The sequence below is a fragment of the Pleurodeles waltl genome, chromosome 1_2, assembly GCF_031143425.1.
Source record: "Pleurodeles waltl isolate 20211129_DDA chromosome 1_2, aPleWal1.hap1.20221129, whole genome shotgun sequence".
Classification (NCBI taxonomy): Eukaryota; Metazoa; Chordata; class Amphibia; order Caudata; family Salamandridae; genus Pleurodeles; species Pleurodeles waltl.
This window is the reverse complement of record NC_090437.1, coordinates 1,347,973,072-1,347,995,318: the sequence shown is the minus strand read 5'-3', so window position 1 is coordinate 1,347,995,318 and position 22,247 is coordinate 1,347,973,072. Positions and strand designations below refer to the sequence as shown.

Here is a 22,247-nt window from a genome sequence, read left to right as displayed (position 1 = left end):
AGATATCAAACTTGTACACACTGCTGCTGGGATAGCAGATATCAGACTTGCACACACTACTGCTGGGATAGCAGATGTCAGACTTGTACACACTGCTGCCTGGATAACAGATATCAGACTTGTACACACTGCTGCTGGGATAGCAGATATCAGACTTGTACACACTGCTGCTGGGATAGCAGATATCAGACTTGTACACACTGCTGCCTGGATAGCAGATATCAAACTTGTGCACACTGCTGCTGGGATAGCAGATATCAGACTTGTACACACTGCTGCCGGGATAGCAGATATCAGACTTGTACACACTGCTGCTGGGATAGCAGATATCAGACTTGTACACACTACTGCTGGGATAGCAGATATCAGACATGCACACATAATGCTGCCTGGATAGCAGATATCAGACTTGTGCACACTGCTGCTGGGATAGCAGATATCAGTTATGTACACACAATGCTGCTGGAATAGCAAATATTAGACTTGTACACACTGCTGCTGGGAGGGCAGATATCAGACTGGTACACGCAGTGCTGTTGGGATAGCAGATATCAGACTTGTGCACACTGCTGCTGGGATAGCAGATATCAGACTTGTACACACTGCTTCTGGGATAGCAGATATCAGACTTGTACACACTGCTGCCTGGATAGCAGATATCAGACTTGTGCACACTGCTGCTGGGATAGCAGATATCAGACTTGTACATGCACTGCTGCTGGGATAGCAGATATCAGACTTGTACACACTGCTGCTGGGATAGCAGATATCAGACTTGTACACACTGCTCCTGGGATAGCAGATATCAAACTTGTACACACTGCTGCTGGGATAGCAGATATCAGACTTGTACCCACTACTGCTGGGATAACAGATATCAGACTTGTACACACTACTGCTGGGATAGCAGATATCAGACTTGTACACACTGCTGCCTGGATAGCAGATATCATACTTGTACACACAGCTGCCTGGATAGCAGATATCAGACTTGTACATGCACTGCTGCTGTGATAGCAGATATCAGACTTGTACACACTGCTGCTGGGATAGCAGATATCAGACTTGTACACACTGCTCCTGGGATAGCAGATATCAAACCTGTACACACTGCTGCTGGGATAGCAGATATCAGACTTGCACACACTACTGCTGGGATAGCAGATATCAGACTTGTACACACTGCTGCCTGGATAGCAGATATCAGACTTGTGCACACTGCTGCTGGGATAGCAGATATCAGACTTGTACACACTGCTTCTGGGATAGCAGATATCAGACTTGTACACACTGCTGCCTGGATAGCAGATATCAGACTTGTGCACACTGCTGCTGGGATAGCAGATATCAGACTTGTACATGCACTGCTGCTGGGATAGCAAATATCAGACTTGTACACACTGCTGCTGGGATAGCAGATATCAGACTTGTACAAACTGCTCCTGGGATAGCAGATATCAAACTTGTACACACTGCTGCTGGGATAGCAGATATCAGACTTGTGCACACTGCTGCTGGGATAGCAGATATCAGTTATGTACACACAATGCTGCTGGAATAGCAAATATTAGACTTGTACACACTGCTGCCTGGATAGCAGATATCAGACTTGTACACACAGCTGCCTGGATAGCAGATATCAGACTTGTACATGCACTGCTGCTGTGATAGCAGATATCAGACTTGTACACACTGCTGCTGGGATAGCAGATATCAGACTTGTACACACTGCTCCTGGGATAGCAGATATCAAACCTGTACACACTGCTGCTGGGATAGCAGATATCAGACTTGCACACACTACTGCTGGGATAGCAGATATCAGACTTGTACCCACTACTGCTGGGATAGCAGATATCAGACTTGTACACACAGCTGCCTGGATAGCAGATATCAGACTTGTACATGCACTGCTGCTGGGATAGCAGATATCAGACTTGGACACACTGCTGCTGGGATAGCAGATATTAGACTTGTACACACTGCTCCTGGGATAGCAGATATCAAACCTGTACACACTGCTGCTGGGATAGCAGATATCAGACTTGCACACACTACTGCTGGGATAGCAGATATCAGACTTGTACACACTGCTGCCTGGATAGCAGATATCAGACTTGTGCACACTGCTGCTGGGATAGCAGATATCAGACTTGTACACACTGCTTCTGGGATAGCAGATATCAGACTTGTACACACTGCTGCCTGGATAGCAGATATCAGACTTGTGCACACTGCTGCTGGGATAGCAGATATCAGACTTGTACATGCACTGCTGCTGGGATAGCAGATATCAGACTTGTACACACTGCTGCTGGGATAGCAGATATCAGACTTGTACACACTGCTCCTGGGATAGCAGATATCAAACTTGTACACACTGCTGCTGGGATAGCAGATATCAGACTTGTACCCACTACTGCTGGGATAACAGATATCAGACTTGTACACACTACTGCTGGGATAGCAGATATCAGACTTGTACACACTGCTGCCTGGATAGCAGATATCATACTTGTACACACAGCTGCCTGGATAGCAGATATCAGACTTGTACATGCACTGCTGCTGTGATAGCAGATATCAGACTTGTACACACTGCTGCTGGGATAGCAGATATCAGACTTGTACACACTGCTCCTGGGATAGCAGATATCAAACCTGTACACACTGCTGCTGGGATAGCAGATATCAGACTTGCACACACTACTGCTGGGATAGCAGATATCAGACTTGTACACACTGCTGCCTGGATAGCAGATATCAGACTTGTGCACACTGCTGCTGGGATAGCAGATATCAGACTTGTACACACTGCTTCTGGGATAGCAGATATCAGACTTGTACACACTGCTGCCTGGATAGCAGATATCAGACTTGTGCACACTGCTGCTGGGATAGCAGATATCAGACTTGTACATGCACTGCTGCTGGGATAGCAAATATCAGACTTGTACACACTGCTGCTGGGATAGCAGATATCAGACTTGTACAAACTGCTCCTGGGATAGCAGATATCAAACTTGTACACACTGCTGCTGGGATAGCAGATATCAGACTTGCACACACTACTGCTGGGATAGCAGATGTCAGACTTGTACACACTGCTGCCTGGATAACAGATATCAGACTTGTACACACTGCTGCTGGGATAGCAGATATCAGACTTGTACACACTGCTGCTGGGATAGCAGATATCAGACTTGTACACACTGCTGCCTGGATAGCAGATATCAAACTTGTGCACACTGCTGCTGGGATAGCAGATATCAGACTTGTACACACTGCTGCCGGGATAGCAGATATCAGACTTGTACACACTGCTGCTGGGATAGCAGATATCAGACTTGTACACACTACTGCTGGGATAGCAGATATCAGACATGCACACATAATGCTGCCTGGATAGCAGATATCAGACTTGTGCACACTGCTGCTGGGATAGCAGATATCAGTTATGTACACACAATGCTGCTGGAATAGCAAATATTAGACTTGTACACACTGCTGCTGGGAGGGCAGATATCAGACTGGTACACGCAGTGCTGTTGGGATAGCAGATATCAGACTTGTGCACACTGCTGCTGGGATAGCAGATATCAGACTTGTACACACTGCTTCTGGGATAGCAGATATCAGACTTGTACACACTGCTGCCTGGATAGCAGATATCAGACTTGTGCACACTGCTGCTGGGATAGCAGATATCAGACTTGTACATGCACTGCTGCTGGGATAGCAGATATCAGACTTGTACACACTGCTGCTGGGATAGCAGATATCAGACTTGTACACACTGCTCCTGGGATAGCAGATATCAAACTTGTACACACTGCTGCTGGGATAGCAGATATCAGACTTGTACCCACTACTGCTGGGATAACAGATATCAGACTTGTACACACTACTGCTGGGATAGCAGATATCAGACTTGTACACACTGCTGCCTGGATAGCAGATATCATACTTGTACACACAGCTGCCTGGATAGCAGATATCAGACTTGTACATGCACTGCTGCTGTGATAGCAGATATCAGACTTGTACACACTGCTGCTGGGATAGCAGATATCAGACTTGTACACACTGCTCCTGGGATAGCAGATATCAAACCTGTACACACTGCTGCTGGGATAGCAGATATCAGACTTGCACACACTACTGCTGGGATAGCAGATATCAGACTTGTACACACTGCTGCCTGGATAGCAGATATCAGACTTGTGCACACTGCTGCTGGGATAGCAGATATCAGACTTGTACACACTGCTTCTGGGATAGCAGATATCAGACTTGTACACACTGCTGCCTGGATAGCAGATATCAGACTTGTGCACACTGCTGCTGGGATAGCAGATATCAGACTTGTACATGCACTGCTGCTGGGATAGCAAATATCAGACTTGTACACACTGCTGCTGGGATAGCAGATATCAGACTTGTACAAACTGCTCCTGGGATAGCAGATATCAAACTTGTACACACTGCTGCTGGGATAGCAGATATCAGACTTGCACACACTACTGCTGGGATAGCAGATGTCAGACTTGTACACACTGCTGCCTGGATAACAGATATCAGACTTGTACACACTGCTGCTGGGATAGCAGATATCAGACTTGTACACACTGCTGCTGGGATAGCAGATATCAGACTTGTACACACTGCTGCCTGGATAGCAGATATCAAACTTGTGCACACTGCTGCTGGGATAGCAGATATCAGACTTGTACACACTGCTGCCGGGATAGCAGATATCAGACTTGTACACACTGCTGCTGGGATAGCAGATATCAGACTTGTACACACTACTGCTGGGATAGCAGATATCAGACATGCACACATAATGCTGCCTGGATAGCAGATATCAGACTTGTGCACACTGCTGCTGGGATAGCAGATATCAGTTATGTACACACAATGCTGCTGGAATAGCAAATATTAGACTTGTACACACTGCTGCTGGGAGGGCAGATATCAGACTGGTACACGCAGTGCTGTTGGGATAGCAGATATCAGACTTGTGCACACTGCTGCTGGGATAGCAGATATCAGACTTGTACATGCACAGCTGCTGGGATAGCAGATATCAGACTTGTACACACTGCTGCTGGGATAGCAGATATCAGACTTGTACACACTGCTCCTGGGATAGCAGATATCAAACTTGTACACACTGCTGCTGGGATAGCAGATATCAGACTTGTACCCACTACTGCTGGGATAACAGATATCAGACTTGTACACACTACTGCTGGGATAGCAGATATCAGACTTGTACACACTGCTGCCTGGATAGCAGATATCATACTTGTTCACACAGCTGCCTGGATAGCAGATATCAGACTTGTACATGCACTGCTGCTGGGATAGCAGATATCAGACTTGTACACACTGCTGCTGGGATAGCAGATATCAGACTTGTACACACTGCTCCTGGGATAGCAGATATCAAACCTGTACACACTGCTGCTGGGATATCAGATATCAGACTTGCACACACTACTGCTGGGATAGCAGATATCAGACTTGTACACACTGCTGCCTGGATAGCAGATATCAGACTTGTGCACACTGCTGCTGGGATAGCAGATATCAGACTTGTACACACTGCTTCTGGGATAGCAGATATCAGACTTGTACACACTGCTGCCTGGATAGCAGATATCAGATTTGTGCACACTGCTGCTGGGATAGCAGATATCAGACTTGTACATGCACTGCTGCTGGGATAGCAAATATCAGACTTGTACACACTGCTGCTGGGATAGCAGATATCAGACTTGTACAAACTGCTCCTGGGATAGCAGATATCAAACATGTACACACTGCTGCTGGGATAGCAGATATCAGACTTGCACACACTACTGCTGGGATAGCAGATGTCAGACCTGTACACACTGCTGCCTGGATAACAGATATCAGACTTGTACACACTGCTGCTGGGATAGCAGATATCAGACTTGTACACACTGCTGCTGGGATAGCAGATATCAGACTTGTACACACTGCTGCCTGGATAGCAGATATCAAACTTGTGCACACTGCTGCTGGGATAGCAGATATCAGACTTGTACACACTGCTGCCGGGATAGCAGATATCAGACTTGTACACACTGCTGCTGGGATAGCAGATATCAGACTTGTACACACTACTGCTGGGATAGCAGATATCAGACATGCAAACATAGTGCTGCCTGGATAGCAGATGTCAGACTTGTGCACACTGCTGCTGGGATAGCAGATATCAGTTATGTACACACAATGCTGCTGGAATAGCAAATATTAGACTTGTACACACTGCTGCTGGGAGGGCAGATATCAGACTGGTACACGCAGTGCTGTTGGGATAGCAGATATCAGACTTGTACACGCTGCTGCGGGGATCGCAGATATCAGTCTTGTACAAATAGTGCTGCCTGGATAGCAGATATCAGACGTGTACACACTGCTCCTGGGATAGCAGATATCAGACATGCACACACTACTGCTCGGATAGCAGATTTCAGACTTGTACACACTGCTGCTGGGATAGCAGATATCAGACTTGTACACATAGTGCTGCCTGGATAGCAGATATTAGACTTGCACACATAATGCTGCCTGGATAGCAGATATCAGACTTGTGCACACTGCTGCTGGGATAGCAGATATCAGTTATGTACACACAATGCTGCTGGAATAGCAAATATTAGACTTGTACACACTGCTGCTGGGAGGGCAGATATCAGACTGGTACACGCAGTGCTGCTGGGATAGCAGATATCAGACTTGTACACTCAGTGTGTACATCAATAGTGTATACATGGCTGATGGCTTAGCATGTGGAGCAGCAATATACGCCGATCAGCCGAGACAATGTGTGGCCAATCGGCCGTACGCGGCAGGGAGTTGGCTTTAGGGATGGGAATAAAATAATACTTTGTTTTTTAAAAAACATAGAAATTCCCTGAAAAAAATAAAGATTACACTAACGTTATAGTTAGGTGAAAATGTCAGTTATTACATTAACTTTTTGAATGCAAAAAAAATCCACAGAAATTCATGTTACAGGTAGTAGCGCTAGGTATAACTTGCTTCCCCACCATGTACTGCTTATGACCTCACAAATGACATGCTCTATGACATCATTCATGCCATCACTGATGACATCATCCAAGCTTTTTTGCCCTTCGGTGTAGCGACACATGTGTAGCCTAGTTCACTTTAACAATCAACCCCAGGTATATCAGAACCATCATTACACAATGTTCAGTCTGTTTACAGCTTCAAGATACTCAGCGTCTGTTCCAAAGTTAATGGCCTACTTCAGACAACCTTTAGCTGTATCAGACCCCTGACAGCCACCGAACCTACAGTGAGAAATTAAGTGAATACGTGGGTGCTGTAAGCAGAGTTTCCTCTGTATCACATTGTTTGCAGACACTGAAACTCATGATAAATACACCCCAGAGTATTTAAAAAGTAGGGGTCATATGTACTGAAGCTTTTTCCCATGGACACAGAATGGGTAAAGTCCATTGGTACATCTGGCCGTATCTATTTAGAACAGTGTATAGTCTATACAATACTTATAAAAAAAGACACGATGCACTTAAAATTCCCAAGGTCTGAATGTGCTAAAGATCATATTAACACAGCCTTCATACTACAGTGGAAACTTCGCAGAGAGCCCATCTTCTGAAGCTAAACAAGCACATGTACATGGGTTAGGACCTGGTGCACACAGTCTGTTATCTTGTGTAGAAATTGTCTACCTGAGACAAGGCTGTCTAATAACTCAAGGCTTCTTACAATACGTTGGGCCATAGTCATGAGCCCAGTTGCGTTTCACTTGCACCACGCAGTGTGGTATATGCGCGATGCAAACTTTAAGTGAGATGTATGAAGCCACGCATGGCCACTTTGTGTGGCACTGACAGCGTTGTATTGCATTACTCTGCTCCAGGGGGACGTTTAATAGGTGTTTCCACACAACATTCATGGACATTGATGCATTCCCAGGTTGCCATGAGTGACAGACCTGGGAATGTGCCAAAACCGTACACCTTCCCAGGTAAAGCGTAACAAGCAGAAATATCTATATCTCTCCCTATTACTTCCTTTTTCTATTTGTGCTGCGCTCTGGATTGTTTTTGTGCTGGAAGGTGTCCCTTCCTACAAAAGAACAATCCTCCTTACAGCGCAGGCACCGCATTGGTGCAAGGCTGTCAAAAAAGCGCCAGTATGGGGAGAAAGGTAGAAATGCGCCGTATTCCTTTAAATGCAGCACATTCCTGCCCTTTCCCTGTGACTCAACGAAGCAAGGAGACTTGCTTTGCTGTGCCACAATTCTATAAATACGGACCTTAGTATCTACTACGTAAAATCTTTCTCCCATTGCAAACGTTTTCTACAGAACCAAAAAAGGTGTGTGGAACATACTGGATGCAAGTGTTCAACCATCATCTACACACAGTTACTCTTTAACACAAAGATTTATACAGTATTCAATGCCAGTACACACCTGTGGTGCGTTAGGAGCACATGCGTTAAACACTTACACCCGTTAGCTGGACGCAGGCTGTACTACATTGAGTAGAGAAGTGATATGGTAGTTATCCACCACAATGGAAACTATAAAATAAACACAGTCGTTGGATGATGTCATCAATGATGTCATTAGTGATGGCATAAATGATGTCATAGAATATGTCATAAGTGATGTAATATGTGAGGTCATAAGCAGTGTATGGCGGGGCTGCAAGTTAAACCCAGCGCTACTACCTGTAACAGGAGTTTCTGTGGGTTTTTTTCTTAGTTCAACACTTTAATGTTGTCACTGACAAGTTCACCTAATTGTAGTGTTACTTTAACCTTTGTGTTTTTCAGTGAAAATATATATGTATATATTGTCTTACACTAATAGAGTGTCTGTGGTGTACACAACGTTTAAAAGTAAGCTCTCTAAAAGAAATTACATTGTGTTTTGTTGTTTGTTACTTAAACTATGGCAAGCAATTTATCCACCAAATGCCTGCCTCATTATGAAATTCATTGTAGCATGTGTGGCTGTAGATACACATGCTGTACATACTCATGCCATCTAGGATTTGGGTCGAACAAATGCAACTTGTTTATCTTCAAAGAAGTCTTTAGATTCACAAGGTCTTCGTGGCTCTTCTGGTCTTGGCTGTGTATGGGTGCGGCCCCCAGTGTTAGACTGGTTTTCTCTTCCATTGGCTTCAGATATGATTCAGCACACTCCCGGTCTCAATGGGTTTGACGGTTCCCGTCGGGGCCTCGGAGTCCATTCTTTTCTACTCTTCTTACAAGAAGATTTCTTCCATTGCTGACTGCACCAATTCCATTCCCCCAGTTCTTTAATTGTTTGAGCCCTTGAGGCCTCCCTGGCTGGCGCGTATCAGGCCTGTCCTTTGGAGAATGAAGACATGCTCGACGTACCTGAGGTAATGGAATGAACGCAATTCAAGAAATACCCCCAGTGTCACTCTAAATAGTCCTTGGTCCAATCTTCACACCGTCTGCAACCTTTCCCTCTCACTGGAGCACGACGAGGGCTGTTGCCCGCTGTTCCACAGTAAAAAGTCTCTATGCCAATGCTGAGACCGATGGTGTGACCTGTGCAGGATGGCGCAATCCTCCTCAGAAAAGATGGAGCTCTTTGTCAAGGTCAATACCCTTGGCGCTGAAGAAGAGAAGCACTTGTTGAGTCACCTGATTTTTGGTTGAGGAGGAGCTCTAGGAGGAAGTACAAGCACCTGAGGATGTTCCCTCCACTTTGAACAGCTCTGGTGAACTCTTCAAGACCATACCTCGAGTGAATACTGTTGATGACCTGGCATTTTCACAACATTTTTAAGAAAATCAAGAAAAATGCAGACAGGACAGCAAAGCCTATGGCTGCCTTACTGGTACTTTCTGAGATGGGGTACTTTTGGATACCTCGCCAAAAGGTGGGGGGTTCCCCAAACTACTCTACCGGCAGGAGAAGCCTCACACACAGTCCTTTCAGAGGAAACAGCAGCAAGGGCTGGGGCATAGATACCCCTAGTAAGGGAGCCTCAACCTCCAAAAATTGCCTCCTCCTTACCCCCTCCCCCAATCACCCAACACCTGGGAAGGTGAAAAGGGAGCACCATGGACCGGTACTTTCTATCCATCATCAAGCACGGCTGCTGCCTAGATCTAATTTCAACCTCTCCAATCATTCCTCCTTGCACCCACAGTCAGCCCAGAACATCTCAAGGGAGGTTCACATGCTCCTTTTCAAAGGAACCATAGAGCCAGTGCCCCATAAGCACCAGGGCAAAGTGTCTACTCCATGTACTTCCTGATTCCCAAGAAGGACGGCTCCCTCAGACCCATCCTCGACCTCCATCCTGTCAAGAGATACATCCTATCAGAACACATGGTCACCCTACAGGTTGTCATCTCCCTAATGCAGCAAGCTGGCTTCATGACCACACTAGACCTGAAGGACCTCAACTTTCACATCCCTACCCATGCCGCTCATCGGCGCTACCTCCGCTTCATGGGACGTGGTCAACATTTTCAGTTCAAAGTACTACCCTTAGGTGTCACCACAGTCCCAAGTTTCTTTACTAAGTGCCGAGCGGTGGTAGCCATACACCTCAGAAGGGGAGGAGCTTGCTTCTTCCTCTATATCGATGATTGGCTGATGAAGAGATCAAGCACACAGGAGTGCTTAGCCCACACCTCGACTGCAGTCTCCCTGCTGAACACCCAGAGGTCTGACTTCGGATTCAACCTTTCCTAGGGTGAGTACTTAACTCAGTAGTGAGCAAAGCCTTCCCCAGCCCCCAAAGGGTCCAAACATTCCAGCAGCTTCTCCCTCTTTTTCAGCTACTCCGTCCACTTCCAGTTCTCACAGTAATGCACCTTCTGAGAATGAGGACTTTGTGCATTGCCGCAGTGCCTTATGCCTGACTACATACGCGCCCACTCTCGGATACTTCTCAAGCCAGCGGTCACACTCGGAGTATCTAGCATTGGTAACGGCAAGACGAATCACTGTCTGCAATGGTGAAAAAGCAACAACCAAATCGCTGTCTGCAGTGGTGAAAAGGCAACAACTGAATCGCTGTCTGCAATGGTGAAACAGCAACAAACGAATCGCTGTCTGAAGTGGTGAAACAGCAACAATCTGTAGATGGGCAGACCCAGTTCAGCAAATGACCATAACCACAAAGGCACCTCTAGTTAGCTGGGGAGCACACGCAGCAGCATGACAGTCCAAGGTATGTGGGGACCTCCTCAAAGAGGCCTCTATATCAACAACTTGGAACTGTTTGCCATTCATATATCTCTGAAAGCTTTTCTTCAACAGATTCAAGGCAAAGTAGTCCCTGTGCAGACAGACAGGACCACCATGTTCTGTTCTAACTACAGAAACAAGGAGGCATTCAGTCCCTCATCTTTCGGCCTTAACTCAGCAAATCTAGCACTGGGCAATCCATTACCATGCTCATCCCCTGGCAGAGTATCTTCCACAACTGAACAACAACTTTACAGACCTGCTCAGAAGGATGCAGTAACAAGTCCATCAGTGGAAACTGCACTCACAAGTCCTACTCCCTTACTTCCCAAGATGGGGCACCCCAAACATAGACCTTTGTGCCACATACGATACTCAAAATTGAGCAAATGTCACTGCCAGCTTTCCGCATGGGAGTCCATGGGCAGTGTCCTGTGGATGAATTAGGGATCTTTGTGTACACTTTTCCTCCTCCTTTCCTGTTGATTCCTTATGTAGTCTGGAAGCTCAAACAAACATCCCTCACTCTTATCCTGGTGACTTCAGTAGGGGCCAGACAACCATGGTTCTCAACCCTTTTACAAATTACGATCGCTCCCCACGAGAAGCTCTGCTACAGGCCGGACCTTTTCACACTAAACCACAGCAAAGTCACCCAGACAGCTTAACCTGGCGATTTTGCTTCTGAAGTCTTAGAGTATGGTTACCTTAAACTACCCCTGGACTGCACGGACATTCTCAGAGAAGCCCATAAGCCCAGTAAATGCACCTGCTGTGCTGCTAATTGGAAGCGTTTTGTCCACTACATGTATAGAACATCATAAGCCTACAATGCAAGACATCATTTGTTACCTTCTACACTTACAAACGTTGAGACTAGCCTACATGTCTAGGAATTATTCTCATAGCAGATATTTGTAAAGCTGCCACGTGGTTCACTCCGAACATTTTCACTAAACACTGATGTATGGATATTCTTTCTAGGTAGGAAGCTAAAGTTGGTAGACAGTCCTTAGGACTCTATTTCAGATCTCTGCGCCATCTACTGGCTAGCCACCACTTAGAGGGACCCCTTCTATATAGTCTACGCAGAGCATGTGTGCCTACGGCCACAGCTGCTACCAACGCATTGGCATTACCTGCAGCATCTGTCCACTGCATGTGGTGCCATAGATTGACATGCACACACCCTCCTCCCTCGAAGCCAGTGTTCCTTACAGATCTCTTTCAATGTATAGTTTCTGTCTGCGCACAAGGACGCTATTCTGTTCTACTCTCACCCAGTGGGTGAAAAACAATGTAACGATGGGGTCAGGGCCCAAGAGCAGAGGAGCAGTCACTGAGACCTCGCGATTCAAACGACTTTTCAAAGATAAACAAGTTACAATCATCCAAGCCCATCACTACACGGCAGCAGAATCCACAGCATATGAATCTATAGCACTACATGCCACAAACAGATGCTTACACAGTAAGTAACATTTTCCTTTCTTATTTTTTTTTTCTACAAGGAAGCAGATTGCGGAACAAACTCAAAAAGAGGAAATTTCAAGAAAGTACTGACACACTGAAAGCAGATAAACCACAATCAATAAAGGTTCGGCCAAGAAAAGGCCAAAGAAAAACAAAAAGGCTAAGCATTGGCCAAAGAAAGCAGAGCACTTCAGCAGAAAATAAACTAGCTGAATGCAACCAAAATGAAAAAAGTAACAGCAAATCAGACAAGCCCATAGTACAACTTAAAATACATGCAGGGGAGAGAACATATACTTTTAGAGAATATGGAAAGAAATATGCAAGCATTGACAGTGAGGACACCCAGAAAAAGAAGAAACAACATACTTGTAGTGATTGTGGTAAAAGCTTCCGCAGTTTACAGATTATGACCCAACATAAAGTGATACACACAGGAGAGAAACCTTATATTTGTGATGAATGTGGAATGAGCTTTAACCAGTCTGCCAATCTCCTCAAGCACAAGCACATTCACATTGGCGCCAAACCATTTACCTGCAGTGAATGTGGAAAGAGCTTCCGTGAGCCTTCATACCTGAAGATGCATCAGCGGATACATTCAGGCGAGAAGCCCTATGCGTGTAAGGACTGTAGCAAGAGATTTGCTGACCCAGGAACCCTTACTAAACATCAGCGAACTCACACTGGAGAGAAACCATATGTATGTACTGAATGTGGGAAGAGCTTCACAATCTCCACTAATTTGCGTACCCACCAGCGGACACACACCGGCGAAAAACCATATGCGTGCAGCGAATGTGGGAAGAGCTTTAATGCCGCACATCATTTAAAATGTCACATGCGGAAGCATACAGGCGAAAAACCGTTTACATGTGCTGAATGTGGGAAAAGTTTCACTGATTTGTCCACCATGTACAAACATCAACGGATACATACGGGAGAGAAACCGTACAAGTGTGGGGAGTGTGGGATGAGCTTCAACCAGTCTTCCAACCTGGTCACTCACCAGCGGATCCACACCGGGGTAAAACCATTCACTTGTAGTGAATGTGGGATGAGCTTTACCCAATCCTCAGTCCTGCTAAATCATAAGCATACCCACCTGGGCCCAAAACCCTACAAGTGTAGTGAGTGTGGCAAGAGTTTCAATTACTCCTCCCGCATGCTGATGCATCAGAGAATACACACTGGAGAAAAACCGTATGAATGCACTGAATGTGGGAAAGGTTTCAGTTGTGACTCAAGCCTTGTTAAACATTTAAGGACACACACTGGAGAGAAACCGTACGCGTGTACAGAATGCGAGAAGAGTTTTAGCTGCTCGTCAAATCTGTATACACATCAACGACGCGTACACAAGAGACAGGAGACTGATGAAAGAGATGAGAGTGAATCACCACCACCGTGAAAAAGTAACGGGAGGAGGCTACGAAAGTCAAATACTACCTGTGTGAGGAGAAGAATATTAACTGGAGACCTCACCTGAGGTCTAGACTAACCTTTTGCCCTCTACTGCTGTTGTGGGGTTTTACAAAAGTTGAGAACAGAAGTAGAAATGTTCGGGAAAGACAAGGAGGTAATTAGGACAACATTAGCCATTGCCTACTGAATAAATAAAGGAATTGCATATACAGAACATAGTAGTCTTAAAAAAGACATCTCTGGGTTTCATCCATTTTTCTTTAATGAAAACATGGCATGGTTGAAGGGGGACACAGAGTCAGTGCTAAAAAATAATTGATCTTATTAGGATGAGAGAGCGATTTCTGTAAAGTATCTTATTGGATTGACTCTTAGTAGGGTCAGCTGTGCCTCCTAGCTAATAAATAGTAAATATTTATGAAATAGAGATGGCTGTCTCGAAAGCACTTTCCGCTAATACCAGATTTCCTAACACGAGTGCTCAAACTCTTCTTTTGATTTCCATAAGCGGTGTAAGTCTGCTCAGGGCGCTATGGCGCATATTAAACTAGTTCCATTGACGTTCTGACAGATTATCACGAGTCACAGCTGTGTGTAGGAAGTGACTAAGTGCAGAGCTTCTGGTTGGTTCTTGTAACATGTTAAATGCTAACTCTTGAAACTCATTTGTAGAGCAGCATGCAAAATGTTTGTTTTTAGTACTTATTAAGTAAGGGGCATCAGATGTCTTCTACTTGGTATAAGTAGGCATACTGATCAAGTTGTTAATCTCTGTGACCATAAGAGCCTTTGGCATTCAGTTGAGACGTTGCAGAAAGGACCTCACTTGCATTTTGACCCTCACATCAATTGACGTAATCCAAGAAGAATCCTTGTTGAAATCTGTGCTCTCTGCAGACCCAACGGGGATCTAATCCAGTCTCCTTGGTAGCCTCAGGAGCCACCTCGATAGGTAAGACTACGGACAGCATAGTTGCAGGAGGGAACTTTCTCAGAGATGCAGGAACCTCTGAGGATTGACTCTAGTGTGTGTGGCATGCTGTGGTGCTAAAAGCAGACCTGGATCTGGGGAAGCTCTGGTTCAGAGGAAGGGACGATACTGTGGCCCGTATTTATACTTTTTGACGCTAAACTGCGCTAACGCAGTTTAGCGTCAAAGAATTTTGCGCCGGCTAACGCCATTCTGAAGCGCTATGCGGGCGCCGTATTTATTGAATGGCGTTAGCCGGCGCAAGCAGACCGGCGCTGCCTGGTGTGCGTGGAAAAAAAACACGTACACCAGGCAGCACCGGCGTTGGGAAAAATGGCGTTAGGGCGTCTTAAAATGGCGCAATTCAGGTTGACGCTAAAAAATCATCTTAACCCGATTTGCGCCATTTGAAACGACGCCCAGACGCCATTTATATGACTCCTGTCTTAGTAAAGACAGGAGTCATGCCCCCTTGCCCAATGGCCATGCCCAGGGGACTTATGTCCCCTGGGCATGGTCATTGGGCATTGTGGCATGTAGGGGGGCACAAATCAGGCCCCCCATGCCAAAAAAAAAATTTTTTTTTTTAAAATTATACTTACCTGAACTTACCTGAATGTCCCTGGGGTGGGTCCCTCCAGCCTTGGGTGTCCTCCTGGGGTGGGCAAGGGTGGCAGGGGGGGTCCCTGGGGGCATGGGAGGGCACCTGTGGGCTCATTTTGAGCCCACAGGCCCCTTAACGCCTACCCTGACCCAGGCGTTAAAAAGTGGCGCAAATGCGGGGTTTTTTGACCCGACCACTCCCGGGCGTGATTTTTGCCCGGGAGTATAAATACGACGCATTTGCGTCGCCGTCATTTTTTTAGACGGGAACGCCTTCCTTGCATCTCATTAATGCAAGGAAGGCGTTCACGCAAAAAAATGACGCTCTTTACTCATACTTTGGCGCTAGACGCGTCTAACGCCAGAGTATAAATATGGCGTTAGTTTTGCGCCAAATTTGCGTCAAAAAAAACGACGCTAATTCGGCGCAAACGGAGTATAAATATGCCCCTGTGGGTGTAGAGGGTGAAGACTCAGAAGAAGGGATGATGCTGTGAGTATAGAGGGTACAACCATGGATTAAGGGATGATGCTGTGGGTGTAGAGGGTACAACCATGGATTAAGGGATGATGCTGTGGGTGTAGAGGGTACAACCTCTGACCAAGGGATGTTGCTGTGGGTGTAAAGGGTACAACCTCTGACGAATGGGTGAAGCTGTGGGCACAGAGGGTGGAACCTCAGAGGACGGGGTAATGCTGTGGATGTAGAGGGTACAGACTCATAGGAAAGGATGATTATGTGGGTCTAAAGATACAGGCTTGGATGAATGGATAATGCTGTGGGTGTAGAGTGTACAGACTCAGAGGAACGGATGACGCTGTGGGTGTAGAGGGTACAGGCTCAGAGGAAGGGCCGATGCTGTGATTGTAGGGTGTACAGACTCAGAGGAAGGGATGATGCTGTGGGTCCAGAAGGTACAACCTCAGAGGCAGGGATGACGCTGTGGTTGTAGAGTGTACTGACTCAGAGGAAGGGATGATGCTGTGGATATAGAGTGTACAACCTTGGAGGAAGGGACGATGCTGTGGTTGTAGGGTGTACAGACTCAGAGGAAGGGATGATGCTGTGGGTCCAGAAGGTACAACCTCAGAGGCAGGGATGACGCTGTGGGTGTAGAGTGTACTGACTCTGAGGAAGGGATGACGCTGTTGATATACAGGGTACAACCTTGGAGGAAGGGATGATGCTGTGGATGTAAAGGGTACAACCTCCGACGAAGGGGTGAAGCTCTGGGCACAGAGGGTGGAACCTCATAGGACGGGGTAATGCTGTGGATGTAGACGGTACAGACTCATACGAAAGGATGATGATGTGGGTCTAAAGGATACAGGCTTGGAGGAAAGGATGATGCTGTGGGTCCAGAAGGTACAACCTCAGAGGAAAGGATGATGATGTGGGTCTAGAGGATACAGGCTTGGAGGGATGATGCTGTCCGTGTGGAGGGAACAACCTTGGATTAAGGGGTGATGCTGTGGGTGTAGAGGATACAGGTGTTTTAAGGGTACCTTAGTAGCTTTATGGCCATGTTATTTTAGCCATAGTCCTGCAGCCTGTGCCCTTTAGTCAAGTTGCAATTCATTTTATTCATTTTTAGTTTGTGAGCAGAAGCTCTCGTCTTCTGTAATGTTTTATTTCACTTTATCTTATATCCTTTTAGCACAGAAACTGTTTTCATTCTTTGTATTCTGACGTTCTGTGCTCTGCTCAAGACTGTCTCCAATCTGTTGCCGCCACTAAGTTGAACACCGCAATCTCTGGCACTTCACAGAAACGTGTGTTTTATGTTAGGGCAGTTTTCCTAGAACATTAGCTGTTTTATTATTAAACATCTGTGTGCCCCCAGTACATTAGAGGGACAGTTCCAGCCATAAGATTGCCCCTGCATGCTGTCGCCTCATTCCTGCTGTCTGCTGAGACACAATGTCTTTCTCTGCCTACATGGGAGAGGCCTCTCAGTAGACTAACTGCCCTCTTCGCTGCTACCAAATCCAGGTATGGGGGATGGTGTCTTCCCAGGGATTCTGAAGGGCGTCTTAAGGCTAACACTGCTGTGCTCGGATACAGTACTTTAGCGGCATAGTTGGGAATTCCAACACCTAGCATTCTGACACTGTGGCGGGACTTTTCTTATGATTCACTTTCTTTTTCACCACATTATTATGTTTTATCATCCTAATCACTGCAGTACATGCCATTTTATCTGGAATACAGTTGATTCAATAAAATATATTGAACTGATTTCTGCTTCTGTTTGTCTTTTTATTTGTGAGCCGAATATAACTGGGAGAAAAGGATGAGATCTGTTCCACCACGTTTTGCCCTGAGAAGTCAGAATGTCATGAGCACGGTTGCCTCAAATCACCACCGCTTCTAGGTGCTGGTGAGGTGCTGCTAGCTGGCTGAGAAGGTTATGCAGACAGTTGTCACAAGGTGTGGAATTGGTTTAAGTTCCCCACAACCTGGTGGTGCTGCCACCCAAACCCAGCAGTCTCATTGGTACAATGAGAGCCAACAAGTCATGGCGCCACCAACGTTTGGTCAGGCGCTCAATTACAGATCTCCCTGAGTATCTCTGTCTCACTATGTGCTAAAGGCACCCCAATACTATATACGGAGATGTCTGTGGTATTGAGAATTTCCTCCTCAGCTAGATAGGTAGTATCTATGTTAGACTGAGGGTTGTGCAAGCTTGAACCTTAAAAGGATTAATCCTCAATTGGGGTCCTTATCTCTCAAAAGGTAAATTTACCATGGTGAATCCGTAACGGGTGTTAATTGCAGTAAATATGTGACCTCCCCTCAATAATCATTTATTGGCTAATGGCCTTACGGCCCGGGGGTGCAGTTACATTTGTGGTTGAGGCTCATCAAGCTTACAGAACAGAAATTTCCTACTCTTGGGTCACTTGTTGATGGGAACACTAATATATTTCATCATTCTACACATGCTAAGCACCTGCACAATACAGAGCACACATAGAGATACTTCTATCTTTTCAAGACCACCAAAACTGGCTTACGTCCATACAACACTACATGTTACGCTAGGTCCTCTGAGTAATTGGCCACATATACAAAGCATCCTGATGCAGGCATCTTGGCAGTAGCTGATGTGCGCCGCTTGTACATTGGGCTTTTAGCAATATATAGACTATTAGTACAGTTTGTAATGCAAAATACTAACCCAGCCCGCACTGCTCCAGCACAATGTCTTGCAGCCACACCAAGCATTAACCCTGCAGTGGTGTATTTGACCATGGGCAAAGTGTCTGCAAAACGTGAAGAAATTCAGTTTTGTTTAGTTTAAAAGATAAACGCACTGGAAGCTGTTTCCCCCTGTAAGGAAATGCCTCCTTGGCATTGTTACCCCCTGACTTTTTGCCTTTGCTGATGCTAAGGTTTGATTGAAAGTGTTCTGGGACCCTGCTAACCAGGTCCCAGCACCAGTGTTCTTTACCTAAACTGTAGCTTTGTCTCCACAATTGGCACAGCCCTGGCACTTAGGTAAGTCCCTTGTAACTGGTACCCCTGGTACCAAGGGCCCTGATGCCAGAGAAGGTCTCTAAGGCCTGCAGCATGTCTTATGCCACCCTGGGGACCCCTCACTCAGCACGTGCACACTGCCTCACAGCTTGTGTGTGCTGGTGGGGAGAAAAAGACAAAATCGACATGGCACTCCCCTCAGGGTGCCATGCCAACCTCACACTGCCCATGGCATAGATAAGTCACCCTTCTAGCAGGCCTTACAGCCCTAAGGCAGGGTGCACTATACCATAGGTGAGGGCACATGTGCATGACCACTGTGCCCCTACAGTGTCTAAGCAAAACCTTAGACATTGTAAGTGCAGGGTAGCCATAAGAGTATATGGTCTGGGAGTTGGTCAAACACGAACTCCACAGTTCCATAATGGCTACACTGAAATCTGGGAAGTTTGGTATCAAACTTCTCAGCCCAATAAATGCACACTGATGCCAGTGTGCAATTTATTGTAACATACACCCAGAGGGCATCTTAGAGATGCCCCCTGACTACCAATCCGACTTCTATTGTAGGCTGACCAGTTCCTGCCAGCCTGCCACAAACCAGACAAGTTGCTGGCCACATGGGGAGAGTGCCTTTGTCACTCTGTGGGCAGGAACAAAGCCTGTACTGGGTGGAGGTGCTTCTCACCTCCCCCTGCAGGAACTGTAACACCTGGCGGTGAGCCTCAAAGGCTCACTCCTTTTGTTACAGCGCCCCAGGGCATCCCAGTTAGTGGAGATGCCCACCCCTCTGGCCACTGCCCTCACTTTTGGGGGCAAGGCTGGAGGAGATAATGAGAAAAACAAGGAGGAGTCACCCACCAGTCAGGACAGCCCCTAAGGTGTCCTGAGCTGAGGTGACCCCTGCCTTTAGAAATCCTCCATCTTGATTTTGGAGGATTCCCCCAATAGGATTAGGGATGTGCCCCCTCCCCACAGGGAGGAGGCACAAAGAGGGTGTAGCCACCCTCCAGGACAGAAGCCATTGGCTACTGCCCTCCCAGACCTAAACACACCCCTAAATCTAGTATTTAGGGGCACCCCAGAACCCAGGAAATCAGATTCCTGCAACCTGAACTACAAAGAAGGACTGCTGACCTACAAGCCTGCAGAGACGATAGACGACGACAACTGCTTTGGCCCCAGCCCTACCAGCCTGTCTCCAGAGTCGAAAACCTGCAACCAGCGACGCATCCAACAGGGACCAGTGACCTCTGAAGCCTCAAAGGACTGCCCTGACCCTCAAGACCAAGAAACTCCAGTGAGCAGCGGCTCTGCTCAAAAACAGCTACATCTTTGCAACAAAGAAGCAACTTCCGGAAGCGTGAGACTTCACACACTGCACCCGTCGCCCCCGGCTTGAGGTCCAGAAAAACAACTCTACAGGGAGGACTCCCCGGCGACTGCAAGCCCGTGAGTAGCCCGAGACAACCCCCCAGAGCCCCCACAGCGACGTCTGCAGAGAGAATCCAGAGGCTCCCCCTGACCATGACTGCCTGTAACAAGGGACCTGACGCCTGGACCGAGCACTGCACCCGCAGCCCCCAGGACCTGAAGGAACCGAACCTCAGTGCAGGAGTGACCCCCAGGTGACCCTCTGCCTAGCCCAGGTGGTGGCTGTACCAAGAAGCCGCCCCCTGTGCCTGCCTGCACCGCTAGAGTGACCCCCGGGTCCCTCCATTGTTTCCTATCTAAAACCCAATGCCTGCTTTGCACACTGTACCCGGCCGCCCCTGTGCCACTGTAAGTGTGTTTTGTGTGCCTACTTGTGTCCCCCCCAGTGCTCTACAAAACCCTCCTGGTCTGCCTCCCGAGGACACGGGTACTTACCTGCTGGCAGACTGGAACCGGAGCACCCCTGTTCTCCATAGACACCTATGTTTTTTGGGCACCTCTTTGACCTCTGCACCTGACCGGCCCTGAGCTGCTGGTGTGGTAACTTTGGGGTTGCCTTGAACACCCAACGGTGGGCTGCCTATGCCCAGGAACTGAGACTTTTAAGTGTCTGTCTTACCTCACAAAACTAACCTTTACTTACCTCCCCCAGGAACTGTTGATTTATGCACTGTGTCCACTTTTAAAATAGCTTATGCCATTTTAACAAAGACTGTATATGATATTGCTTTTATTCAAAGTTCCTAACCTACCTGTGTGAGGTACCTTGCGTTTTATGTGTTTACTTCAAATCTTGAACCTGTGGTTCTTAAAATAAACTAAGAAAATATATTTTTGTATATAAAAACCTATTGGCCGGGAATTGTCTTTGAGTGTGTGTTCCTCATTTATTGCCTGTGTGTGTACAACAAATGCTTAACACTACCCTCTGATAAGCCTACTGCTCGGCCACACTACCACAAAATAGAGCATTAGACTTATCTAATTTTGCCACTATCTTACCTGTAAGGGGAACCCTTGGACTCTGTGCATGCTATTTCTTACTTTGAAATAGTATATACAGAGCCAACTTCCTACAACCCCCATACGGGACCTCATGAGAAACACAGAATTGTTTGTGCTTGCCATTTGGAATAGTTCCCTGCAGTGGATAACTGCAACACTTGGGGCATGATATTTGAGACCCTCTACACTACTGCACACAGTGCACCAACACTTGCCAATCTTCTGGAGGTGTTAAAACAAATTCAAGGCGCATACTGGGCTATCCCGGCCCTGGATTTGGGGATGAAATTAATGGTCAATTTTGCTACAGCGTCCTCAATAATTTAAAGTAATCTTAAATGGGGAACAGTAGCACTTGCAGTGCACATGCAGCTCCGGGATGTTCCTGTACAGGATCAAGAACATAAGCTGCTTAAAACTATTCCCGAAACCTATTCAAGTATAGGTCGGGATAGTTTGAGAGCCAGACCTAGTAAACCACAACTACAAGGTAAATCCAATAAGGATTCTACCAAAGAAGCAGCTGAGGGTTCTACAAAATGCTGGGATAAACAAAAACAAACATTTGAAAAGGA

The 22,247-nt window shown here is 46.6% G+C and overlaps 1 protein-coding gene across 5 annotated transcripts in view; it reads left to right on the top strand.

Annotated features, from left to right (window-relative positions):
- LOC138252385 (uncharacterized) overlaps positions 1 to 17,988 on the top strand; it is a 198,023-nt gene extending 180,035 nt beyond the window's left edge. For all 5 annotated transcript variants that reach the window (XM_069205737.1, XM_069205736.1, XM_069205735.1 and 2 more), the window contains one exon: positions 12,790 to 17,988. In XM_069205737.1, the coding sequence (XP_069061838.1) occupies positions 12,790 to 14,162 (1,373 nt within the window). In that variant the 3' untranslated portion in view covers positions 14,163 to 17,988. The remainder of the gene's footprint in view (positions 1 to 12,789) is intronic.
- The last annotated feature ends 4,259 nt before the right edge of the window (positions 17,989 to 22,247 follow it).